The 12,929-nt window shown below is 43.2% G+C and overlaps 1 protein-coding gene across 1 annotated transcript; it reads right to left on the bottom strand.

The window, feature by feature from the left end:
• Nucleotides 1-39: 39 nt before the first annotated feature.
• Nucleotides 40-12,628, bottom strand: ftcd (formimidoyltransferase cyclodeaminase). Its single transcript, XM_080526669.1, has 14 exons — nt 12,572-12,628; nt 12,126-12,309; nt 11,082-11,210; nt 10,495-10,583; nt 10,189-10,368; nt 7,555-7,692; nt 7,296-7,427; nt 6,905-6,966; nt 6,388-6,517; nt 4,535-4,696; nt 3,701-3,744; nt 2,804-2,942; nt 1,394-1,489; nt 40-440 (listed from the first exon to the last, which is right to left on the bottom strand). The coding sequence occupies exons 1-14, from the start codon at nt 12,623-12,625 to the stop codon at nt 357-359; spliced, it is 1,623 nt and encodes a 540-aa protein (XP_080382795.1). The 5' UTR covers nt 12,626-12,628; the 3' UTR covers nt 40-356.
• Between the last annotated feature and the right edge of the window lie 301 nt (nt 12,629-12,929).

The raw sequence follows: 12,929 nt of genomic DNA, 5'->3' as shown, positions 1-12,929 counted from the left end.
TCAGCTTTTATTACATATTATTGAATTGTTGTTGCTGCTGTTGAGCATGGAGCAAGATCCCAATACATGTTCTATTGTCTATTACAACTGTATGCAATATAAGTGACAGATCACATTTGATTTGATTTGAGAGAGAGAGCGAGAGAGAGAGAGAGCGAGAGAGAGAGAGAGAGCGAGCGAGAGAGAGTGAGAGAGAGAGAGTGTGTTTTGAGATTCAAGTGGATAAACATCTTTAACGACTAAATAAAGACACGTCACAACATTGATAAGTTAAATGATTGTTTATATTATTTATAGACTACATCGACAGTAGTCTGGATGTGTCCTAGGCGGTAGGGGACACGTCGGTAGGAAGTTCACTGTCTTCTGTCAGCTGTGTCCAGGACGGCAGCGACATTCTCTCTGGCCGCTCCCAGCAGTGCCGAGGCTCTCTGCTGAGTCTGAAACACAGAGGACAAAGCGTCTTATACAACGGATAGATCCGGTCCTGTGTCTCTATTGGTCAGTTTGGTCCATTGTCTCTATTGGTCAGTTTGCGTTCCAGCCGCGCTGATATCCACGGTATACGTATGGCTAAATGGAAGGTTGACACATCTTTTCATATTACTCCGCGTTTGTTTATATTACCGTTATCGAAGTTACATTATTACCGTTGCTTAGCAACCGATAAACAACTGTTCAGCGGATGAATACACTCACAATAAAACATAGTTCTATTAAAATACATTAATTAGCCCCGCGGTGGCGCAGCGGTCTAAGCACTAGCCACTAGTGCAAGCTGCCCACCGGGGACTGGGATCGAATCCCGGTCTCGCCAGACCCGGATATGGCCAGGGCACACAGGGAGCGGCATATTGGGGACTATTTCCGGACAAGGATCCGTCGCGCAACACCGCCCCCGGGGTGCCGGAATAACGGTGTCGGGCTCGAGGAGCCAGTCAGCTAGTCTGCCTGGCGATCTCCTCTGGGGCTGCCGGCCACGGGGTCGTGCGGCGGATCCTACGCAATAGGCAGGGGATAATTGGATGCTAGGTTGGGTTCAATTGGATACCAAATTGGGTGAAAAAGGGGATAAAATCTGAAAAACAAATGTATAAATTTTTTTTTTTACATTAATTAAAAGCTTGTCTTGTCTTTCTTTTGTGAAATATTGATAGATAAATGTGGTAACCGTTGTATAAAAGCGCTATGGAACGAGAAGTCGTGGTATATCGTGGATATCGGCACGGGGTCTAACGGCACTCCGCTTCGCGTCGTGCCTAACCACCCCGCTAGCTGTGTCGATATCCTCGATATACCACGACTTCTCGTTCCATAACGCCTAAATTCACCACTGGCCATCAAACATGTTGATCCTTGTGTATTCACTTTCCTGAGATAGATTGGGACTCACAGTCGATTTGAAGGGTTCATCTGTGATGTCTTTGAGGTTGATCACCACATTGTAATACGCTCCAAAAACAGCTGTTTCTAGGGCTTTAGCTGCCACCTGCACCGCAAGAAAAGAGAAGGAAGGAAGATTGTGGGTTGTGGGTAAAAACAAGGAAGATGCTATGCAGCTATGTCCAGCTCTTTGGAACATCAGTCGTTGACACGATACGACATTAAAGCAGGCATATTGTAATGATATCCTGAAGGCTGGCACTGTAGGTACGTATACCAGAGCAGATCAAATGTTCCATGTCTATATCATTTCATCATGTCACTGCCAGTGGCGTACCGCAAAATCCTGAGGCCCCCCCGCAAGGTGGCGGCGGGGGCCCTTTCGCAACGGAGGTAAAAAAAAACATGCGTTTTTTAGAGTCCGATAGTGTTTCCTCTATATGCATTTATTCGTGGCGGGCCGCCACGAATACATTTTCTCCGCCACTAATTGATTCAGTCCACTTTATGACCGGAGAACAGAAAAAAATCAGATTGAAGCTAGTTTAGGCCGCTTTCAGACCTACATTTCGTTCCGATTTAGGATGTAGTAAGTTACAATATGTTACAATGTTGCAATTAACCTCGTCGGCGACGGCTTGCAAAACAGTTTTGTGATTGGTCCGAATACATGCTGGAAAAACATGCAGCTAAAATTCAGGGAACATTTGGACAATAAGAGACACAACGGAGCTGTGGTCGCGTGGTCTAATTACAGGGCAATATGCGCGGGCAAAAATAATCTATTGCCTCCCAAATCACCACGAACAGAACGGCGGAGGTACGGGTAAACAGGGCCCATTTTTAAAAAATGTTGCCACCCTCTATTTTTCGGTGAAATTACGTCTTTGTATTGAGCGCCAGTGCGTGTTGCATACGCTACGCACGCGAAAAAAGAACACTCCGCCACTAATGTGAAAAATCCTGGAGGAAACAGTGTCCTGCGAAATTTCACAATATGCACTCTACATTCTAAATGCTTGACTTAGCAAAAGGTACAAACAAGTGAGAGCAATGAGAGGGGGTGCTAGCAACCAATGTTAGGGGGCCCCCTAGTGGCTGGGGCCCCCCCGCGGTGCGTCGCTTGCGGGCCCGTCCGCTACGCCACTGGTCACTGCGTTGGCTTGCAAGTCAGACAGATTAACTTTGTTTGTTCCTCGTTTCAGCTGATCCAGGGTTCCTACAAGTTTCAAATGTAATACCTTTTTAGACCTTTTTTTAGACCTCTTTGAATATAATTTTAGATCTATTCGCGACACCATATGCTTTTTTTTTTTATCTCGTGTTTTTATGACCTTTTTAGGCCTTATACATCGGATTGCTGGATTTTAGACTTTAAGGATTTTTAAGACCAGCGCGGGGAACCCTGAGCTGATCGCACCTGGAGGTCAGACTTGCAGGCCACGTTTCCATAGAGCGCCATTTCCTTCAGACAGGGCCACAACGTGTTGACTCGTTCTGCCAGAGACAGGGGGACCCCCACAGCTTTCTTGAGACCCTCCTGCATGGCATCTTCCCTCCTGGACGAAGGGCAGATTAGATTCGATTAGATTAGATTAGATTAGATTAGATTAGATTAGATCAGATCAGATCAGATCAGATCAGATTAGATTAGATTAGATTAGATTAGATCAGATCAGATCAGATCAGATCAGATCAGATTAGATTAGATTAGATTAGATTAGATTAGATTAGATCAGATCAGATCAGATTAGATTAGATTAGATTAGATTAGATCAGATCAGATCAGATCAGATCAGATCAGATTAGATTAGATTAGATCAGATCAGATCAGATCAGATCAGATCAGATTAGATTAGATTAGATTAGATCAGATCAGATCAGATTAGATTAGATTAGATTAGATCAGATCAGATTAGATTAGATTAGATTAGATTAGATTAGATTAGATTAGATTAGATTAGATTAGATTAGATTAGATTCAACTTTATTGTCATTGACAGAGAACAAGTACAAAGACAATGAAACGCAGTTCGGTATCTAACCAGATGCGTGCAAAGTGCAAAAGCCATGAATGTATGGACAATGCGTGGACCTAAAAGTCAGTATATAGGGGTAGGGGGACAGTAGGAGAAGGTGGAGGGACAGTAGAAGTAGAGTGGTAAGATGCTGATGCTGCTGATGTGACCGTACAGAAATTAGTTTCACTAGATTTTCACGTCAGTCAGTTTAATTTTTGCCTCATCACATTTCTAAAAATACTAAACATTTATTCTGGGACTGATGTGTCTCAAGAATATTGATGAATGATAATCACCTTTTGACCTCATCCGCTGTGTTTCTTGGCATTTTCAATGCAGCCTAAAAAAGACAGAGGGGGGTGAAACATCACGTTTAAATGACTAAGAATGTCAGTATGGGTGGCAATTATTAATACCCTTTTCAAGCACAGACAAAACATAAACCTCATGTAGTGCTTTATATGAGCTAACACTTCATTAAACAACGGCACCACGCCCTGTGACAATGCAACAGCGGTTTGAAATGCGTGGCTATATGACAATGACATCGAAGTGATCCATTGTAGAAAAATCTAAAGGGTTATGAGATACAATACTTGAGCTTTGAGCTTTGAATGGAAGCAATAGTGGATAGTGTACATAGCCTTTATTTATGTAAACCAGCTCCTTCCCTTCTTGTGTTTTTTTTTCTTTCCTAGCACCAGGGGAGCCACCCCTCCTAAATTTCGTTGTTTGGTACCTGTACTATAGCAATGACAATAAAGACCATTAATTCATTAATTCATTAATTCATTCATTAATTCAATAAAAAATGGCTGTGGTCGCGTCATTTCATACGCTGGTATATGCCAGTCGAGAGAGGACGCTGGCGTTGCTTGTTCGCCACTTCTCCGCCCGAAATCTAGGTGTAATTGCAGTATACAGAGTAGATTGTCCTACAGAGACACTTAGATTTAGATTTAGTCATCTAAAAATGAATTAGACCCCTATACTTTCTTTTATTTATCTTTTGTTTCTTTTTATTATTACTACTCGATCTTTTCTGTTTGTAAAGCGTCTTTTGAGTGTCTAGAAAAGCGCTATATAAGTCTAATGTATTATTTACTGTATAATCCTTCCTTTCCACTCACCATGTAGACATTGAAGGCTGTGGAGTCAGCGTCCACCATCACCAGAAGCTCCTTCGTGGCCTGGTGGAAGGGAGGGATGAGTCTCCTCATGACGCTGTCCAAACCTTCAAACTGCCTCTTCCCATACGTCATCTGTCCAACCATGGCTCCCAAGGCGGCCCCCTGGAACACACACAGCCACGTACTGTATACACACAGCACCACACTGTACACACACACTCAGCAACACACACTGTATACACACACTCAACACCACACACTATATACACACACTCAGCAACACACTGTATACACACACTCAGCAACACACACACACTATATACACACACTATATACACACACACTCAGCACCACACACTGTATACACACACTCAGCAACACACACACACTATATACACACACTATATACACACACACTCAGCAACACACACTGTATACACACACTCAGCAACACACACTATATACACACACTCAGCAACACACACTGTATACACACACTCAGCAACACACACTATATACACACACTCAGCAACACACACTGTATACACACACTCAGCAACACACACTATATACACACACTCAGCAACACACACTGTACACACACACTCAGCAACACACACTGTACACACACACTCAGCAACACACACTGTATACACACACTCAGCAACACACACTGTATACACACACTCAGCAACACACATTATATACACACACTCAGCAACACACACTGTACACACACACTCAGCAACACACATTATATACACACACTCAGCAACACACACTATATACACACACTCAGCAACACACATTATATACACACACTCAGCAACACACACTGTATACACACACTCAGCAACACACACTGTATACACACACACAGCAACACACACTGTATACACACACACACTCAGCAACACACACTGTATACACACACTCAGCAACACACATTATATACACACACTCAGCAACACACACTATATACACACACTCAGCAACACACATTATATACACACACTCAGCAACACACACTGTATACACACACACTCAGCAACACACACTGTATACACACACTCAGCAACACACACTATATACACACACTCAGCATCACACACTATATACACACACTCAGCAACACACATTATATACACACACTCAGCAACACACACTGTATACACACACTCAGCAACACACATTATATACACACACTCAGCAACACACACTGTATACACACACTCAGCAACACACACTGTATACACACACACACAGCAACACACATTATATACACACACTCAGCACCACACATTATATACACACACTCAGCAACACACACACACACTCAGCAACACACACTATATACACACACTCTGCACCACACACTGTATAATATACACACTCTGCGTACTGTATACACACTCAGCACCACACACTATATGTGCTGTGACCACATAATATGGCTTTGAATCATTCATATTTATTTGCACTGTATGATGCAATTTAGAGAATGTATATAATAGGAATGACCATGAATGTTTTTCAAATCTAACGGAAATAAAAAATCTAGCTAACTAATTAACCTTAGTAACTAGTATGGTTGTTTAATTCCCTTCTACATGTTACCTATACAAAAATTGAGAGAGAGAGAGAGAGAGAGAGAGAGAGAGAGAGAGAGAGAGAGAGAGAGAGAGAGAGAGAGAGAGAGAGAGGGGAATTCAAGCACTTTCAATGACCCTATTGACCCTATGACCCTATGATGTCTATTTTCAAAAACCTTTAAGGCCTTGATTTCTTTTTCTCAAATTCACAAACTTTCAAGGATTTCAAGGACCCGTGGGAACCCTGTAGAAGGTTGTTACCATGGCAGCGACAGCAGCAGAGACAGACCCCCCTCCCGGGGCCGCAGTCCTGGCCCCGACGCTCCGGACGAACTGCTGCAACGGCAGAGACACCAGCCGTGTTTCCTCCTGGGTCCTCTCCACCATGTACCTGCAGCAACGACAGTCATCAACACACACGTGCGACAGGTAGCAGGGTTCCCACACCTTCTGAAGCATCAAATTCAAGCACCTTTCAAGGACTTTCAAGACTCAATTCCCTCAAATTCAAGGACCCAACATGGCATAGTTTGAGACAGAAAAGTCAAACATTTTTTAATATATATATATTATTTTTAGAGAGAGAGAGGGGAATTCAAGCACTTTCAATGACCCATGTCTATTTTCAAAAACTTTTAAGACCTTGATTTATTTTTCTCAAATTCACAAACTTTCAAGGATTTCAAGGACCTGTGGGAACCCTGAGGTAGGACACCCGCTCCACTGCTGCCCAGGGTTAGGGAGACATCACAACAACAGCCAGATGATCGGCACTCACTCTATTATCCTCTCTTTAGGCGCGAAAGTCCCCAGTGAATCAAGTCCTAGTTTACTGATGACCTAGGGAGTGGAGAGAGAGAGAGAGAGAGAGAGAGAGAGAGAGAAAAAGAGAGAGAGAGAGAGAGAGAAAGAGAGAGAGAGAGAGAGAGACAGAGAGAGAGAGAGAGAGAAAGAGAGAGAGAGACAGAGAGACAGACAGACAGACAGAGAAAGAGAGAAAGAGACAGAGAGAGAGAGAGAGGAAGAGAGAGGAAGAGAGAGAAATTATAATGACATGGAGGAAGAAAGAGGGGGTTTGGAGGGATCATATGAGAATTCAATAGGTATTCATTGTTTAGAACAGTTTAAGATGAACATACTGTACACGTTGCATATCCTCTGATACTTACCAGTCGCACTTTGTGCTCTTCCTCCACGATGAAGAGCTTGTCTCTGGAGATGTAGAAGTCAGCACAGTCCAGCACGGCTTTCAGAGGCATCAGGCCTACGATCTGAGAGCCTACCACCGGCAGATTCAGATCCTGTGTCGCAGAGGAACGGGAGACGCGTCAAGAACTCTCAACGTGTTGAAATTGATGAAATAGAAAGTGTTAGTGTTGACTGTAGTTGTTGTTGTTGTTGTTGTTGTTGTTGTTGTTGTTGTTGTACCTTAGCGACATTGCAGATCTCTTCGTACACAGTGTGGACAGGAGTGAGCTCAAAGTCCAGGATGTTGGTGGAGACTTGGGCGATGTTAGCCTCCTCCAGGAACCAGCCCATTCCCTGGACCTTCTTTAGGACGCCTGGCTAACGTAGCAACACACCAAACATCAGTCAACTCATTGCAATCGTTTCTAGAACCACGTCATCCGATAGGTTGCAACGCATCTGTTTGAGAGAAACGCTGGGTCACAATGACCCATAATTCCCGCCTAGACAACTTGCTACATTACATTGCTTCCTCCTGTTGCTAGGGAATGTGCACTAAATGTGAACCGTATTTCGTTGTATGTTCACCTTTGAGGTATTTTGTAGTCTGCCAGTGTGAAAAGATCTGCACTAGGCTAACACTACTAAAAAAAGATAACATTCATGGTTCTTCAGTCTATAGGTTTCTTGCGTCATAAAAAAGGTTTCATGCCAAGACTCATAAATGGCAGCATACACAGTTATATAAAGAACTATCTAGAAGAACCCCCTATGGCATTGCCATATGACCCGATCTTCATGCAAAGCAGCGTCACGCTAGATCTGAGACAGAGACTGCCAATGGCCCCGGGCCTGAGCTGGATTACTCTTCCTGCTACGACTGGTGGATTGATGATTCACTTGCTTAGTAAAATGTATTGAATGAATGAATGAATGGTCTTTATTGTCATTAATACAGTACAGGTACCATACAACGAAATTTAGGAGGGGGGGCTCCCCTGGTGCTAGGAAAAAAAATAATAATAATAATAATAATAATAATAATAATAATACTAAAAACAAGAAGGGAAAAGAGCTGGGGGCCATTCCACTAAAGGTGGATCAGTATAGCGGCGATATAAATAAATGCGGCGATCAGGCAACTCGAGATTGGAATTCAAGCCTCAGGTGATTCCTCGAACGAGGATCAGGCTTGTGTCATCAGTGTTCACAGAACACCGGCTTACAAATCTTCGATATGGGCGCGTGCACGCAGACATAAAGAGCCCAGAAGAGTCGATCTGTCGAAATGAAGATACTCCACTCTGCAGGGGTACTACATTTGCGCAGCATTCCCGAATTATTGATCTTTATGAAGACGGAAAAATAAGATGTAAAATAGTGCAATACTGCCGCAATTAACAAGGCGAGGGAAATGGTTTGGCAAGAAATTGCTGACCGATTAAATGCGTAGGTCATACTAGCCCCAGTTATTGTTATATGTTCATATTTTAATAAATGAATATTTACTACTGTGGTGATATCAGCAGCAGGCTACAAACCGTCATAACGCCACAATGGCCTAGTGGTACCGACCGCTGCCATAGGATTTATTCGTCATTTTATATCGGTGGTTCAAATCCCTCTTCAGACACACTTTTTACTGCATTTCGTTGTCTGAATCTTATCTAAAATCTCATTAAAAAAGTATGTAGGCTATAAAATTATGGTGCAGGCTAATTTACAAGAACTGACACGATTACAATGGTGTTTGAAGCCTTTGCATGAAATCTTCGGTTAAATGTAAAAAAAAGAAAAAAAAGAATGACGTAGTCGAGTCTCGAACACGCAACCTTTGGAACTCCAGTCGGCTGCCTTAACCACTACGCCAGCCAGACCGCTGTGATGACAGCAATGCAAGTTGACACAATTACTTTTTTTTTTACACTCTTTTCTTTATTGATCTATCGATCTATCTATCACACTTTCAAAATATCAAGTTATCTATCACACAATCAAACTATCTATCGATCGATCACACTTTCAAAATATCAAATTATCTATCTATCACACAGTCAAACTATCTAATCTATCTATCTCGTGTGAAGTGGGAATTAATATTTCCTAAAAGACACATGAGGAACTGTCGTTCGGGGTTTAGTTTCCGCCTGTGAGCCTTTTTTGACGCGCGTCTTACTATAGCCTGTGTTTTAGCCTGGTCGCGACTCGGCTAATTATATCTGACTCAGAAGGAGCTCAACCAAGCAGCGAATTATTTGAGCCACATTGATGGCACCGAACGCAAGCTAACATTTTCGAGGCTTAGAACTTTATCGAGGCTTAGAACTTTATCGAGCTTCGTGGAATACCCCCCTGGTTTACATAAATAAAGGCTATATACACTATCCATTATACTATGCTACTATACTATACAAATAAAACACTGTACTGTACTCTATGCTATGCTATAAATATCCTAACATTTCCTATCTCTGAACCTTATGTACACAAGGGTTGTCATATTGCACATAGTATTATTGCACATAGTCTTATTGCACATTCATTTAAAGTGTCGCAGTTTGCAGGTTTGAAATGTTCACAGTGTATTTCAATATTGCACTTATGATTATAATCTAGTAGCTGCCATCAAATTGTCTAGATTGTCCAGGGCCTAGAACCTAGGTCTTTGCTGTGTTCAGGGCCTGAATGGCCCTGGGGTAGAAGCTGAGCTTCAGTCTGTTTGTCCTTGCGAACATGGTCCTGAACCGCCTGTCCGAGGGCAGCCGAGCAAAGTGTTGTAAGTCGCACTGGAATAAGGCGTCTGCTAAATGCCAAACATGTCAAATGTAAAATGCTAGAATGACAATTTGTTTCCATTGCCCATATCAAGCCTACCTGGTCTTTGCCTCTTCCCTGTTCGCGGATGTCTAAAGCGATCCGGTGGGCTTGTTCCTTGGTGCTGAGGAGGTTCACATTGTAGGCAACAAGGAACTTCCTAGCACCCGTTACCGTGGCGCCCCACGAAGGTACGAACGTGGCTGGCCCGTAGTCAGGAGCCCACTCCTCCTTCTTCAACTGAAAACACGGCCATTTTTGTTCAACCAGTTGTCCCATGAAACACATTCTGTATATCTTTTAAATATCACTTATCTAAGATATAAAGTAGTATAGTACTCCTGTATCTAACGAAGTTAGCCTCACTTTCTCAGACAAGGCCTCATATTCTCCCGCCCGGACAGAGGGGAGGGATCTCCTGTTCTCTTTCTGAGCCGCCTCTCCGTAAAGATACACTACGGAGAAACGACAGCAACAACACGTTCTGTATTAAACATAATGATTTGGCTTGAGATGAATAACAGATGGGACATCTGGGACACCCTTCTGTTGTGCGATACACTCTTAACACTAGAACAGCCGTGCCTTTTTACTAAACGAGCCGCCTCGGGGGTCCCCTCTTTACAATGCGCAAGCTGCTATTTACACCCAACGACCACTAGTTGGCCGCTTGTAAATTAGCCTGCCTCCTACACAGAAAAACAGCAAAATAGCTTCATACAAGCTTATCCTGATGTGATTTTGAAAATGTAAGGATACTGAGTAGAAGAACGCACATATCTAGGAAAAGTCATGAAAGGAGGGTCCTGAAATTTGATCGAGTGCAAAGATATAACATTTTTCTTTACTCACAGCCTAACGGCTGTTCTAGTGTTAATGATAGGTTTGTCAAAACAAGCTGAGTAGATCATTTGTAGAAATGTAACTGAAAGCCATCAGAGAGGAAAACCTACCAGGTATATGCAGCGCCTCGGTTAAACGCTGGGCAAAAATGTTGGCACATTTGACGCAGTCGTCCATCGTCACGTTCTGAACAGGGATGAAGGGACACACGTCCATGGCACCTGTGCGTGGGTGCTCGCCTAAACAAAACAACATATTATTCTGTAAAACATACAGATGAGCAACTCATCAACAGTGGCAGGGCATTAGGGTTCATGTGAGATAGTAGCTTGAGTTTCAAGTTTGCGGGAGCCTGGGGGTCCTCCCCTACAAAACACTGACATTTGTATTTGGCGGGAGGGACATTTGTGGGAGGAGGGGGAGACAGTGGGGGACTGTTGGGGTAAAGGGAGATTGTGAAGGGGAGAGGAGGGGGTAGGTTTATGGGAATTTTGTATTTGTACTGGATTTTTGTTATTCTATTTCTCTTTTGTTTATTTATATGTTACCACTCCCTTGTATTATTCCCTGAAATAATAATAAAAAATTATCACAAAAAAAACGAAACACTGACATTTCAAAATGTGTTTCCTGAAATTGTACCACATTTTAACGACACACTAATACATGTAGGGCTTGTTTAGAATGATAATCCATGACATTAAACAGGGCACAGTTGAGTCTATTGGAAAGGCATTTGAACCCAACAGGCCCAGATGTTACATGACTGTTGCGTGCGCATGTTTGGCCACCTGGCACCAAGACCAAAGCCCGAAAACAGAAAGGTTCCAATCCCGAAAACCAAAGATAATTGCAGACACTCTCTCTTGAATTTACTTTTGGGTAAGCTTAGCTTCTCCTAGCCTATGGGACCACTTTGGCCAAATGTTTGGTACTTTTATGCTGGATATTTGTTTTAATATTGAATATTAATTCAAAGGCTCTTAAAATTGATATATTCTGTGTCAGGGGAGGATGGAAGAACATGAACGCTGTGAATCTGTGAGCTCAGGCCTTTGAACTCCTCTGTCTAAAGAGTCAACAGCGTGGCAGGGATCATGAGGTCGGGGTTAGCCAGCTCAGTTTCAGATGGGCACATGTTTCTGTCTTGTCACCTGAGTGTTTGGTCATGTCGATGAGCGGTAAGGCTGTGCGTGCCGCGTTAAGAGCCCCCTCCACCACAGCTTGAGGTGAACCTACGAACGTGTAGACGGTTCGGTTGGTGGAGGCCCCGGGGTCCACGTCCAGCAGACTGCATCCCTCAGTGCTGGAGATGGCATCAGCGATGGCATCAATCACCTGCATGCAAGCATCTAGGGTTGACTCTCTCACAATACCGACAGTGCACAACTGCACATTGACCCACATACAGCTGTTCCGAAAAAACAGCACTGTCATGTGTACCTCAAAGTCTAGTCAAGGGATTTGAAACAAAACAGTTTGTTTCTTTAGGAATGTCTTCTAACATGACTTCTAACTTCTCAACACACTCATCTCAAAGGTTGAACAGTAATTCAAACTTCAAACTTAATCCAGCTCCAAACCTCCCACACCCACTCACCTCTTTGTTACGGCCCTCTGAGAAGTTGGGCACACACTCCACCAGCTTAGCCATGGTGTCTGAGTATCACAGGGCTGACCCGGAGGAAAATGGGACAGAAATGTAAGGCCTGCTCCCAGCACACAAGCAAACATATCCAATCAGTCCCTTCACCCCTAAACCCCGCAATTTAAGCAACAGTCGAACACTGGAACACTGGTTGAATCATTAACCAGCTCTACTCTACCTCTATGTAGGTCACTTGGCAATGATTCCCTCACTGCTGGAATCATTACCCAGACCTGAGAGGCTGGCACGACTCACAGACACTAATCCTCATTAGAATCAGAATCAATCAGAATTAGAAGTACCAGTATAT

The sequence above is a fragment of the Nansenia antarctica genome (assembly GCF_963989245.1).
Source record: "Nansenia antarctica genome assembly, chromosome: 3".
NCBI classification, from domain to species: domain Eukaryota; kingdom Metazoa; phylum Chordata; class Actinopteri; order Argentiniformes; family Microstomatidae; genus Nansenia; species Nansenia antarctica.
This window is presented reverse-complemented; position numbering and strand designations above follow the sequence as displayed.

What these genes read in the sequence shown, in the direction of transcription:
- ftcd (XM_080526669.1), bottom strand. Translation starts at nt 12,625, where the DNA reads ATGGCTAAGCTGGTGGAGTGTGTGCCCAACTTCTCAGAGGGCCGTAAC. An exon ending in AGATCTGCAATGTCGCTAAG is followed by an intron (nt 7,428 to 7,554) that starts GTACAACAACAA and finishes TCTGCGACACAG; the next exon opens with GATCTGAATCTGCCGGTGGT. An exon ending in ATGAACCCTTCAAATCGACT is followed by an intron (nt 441 to 1,393) that starts GTGAGTCCCAAT and finishes TCTGTGTTTCAG; the next exon opens with ACTCAGCAGAGAGCCTCGGC.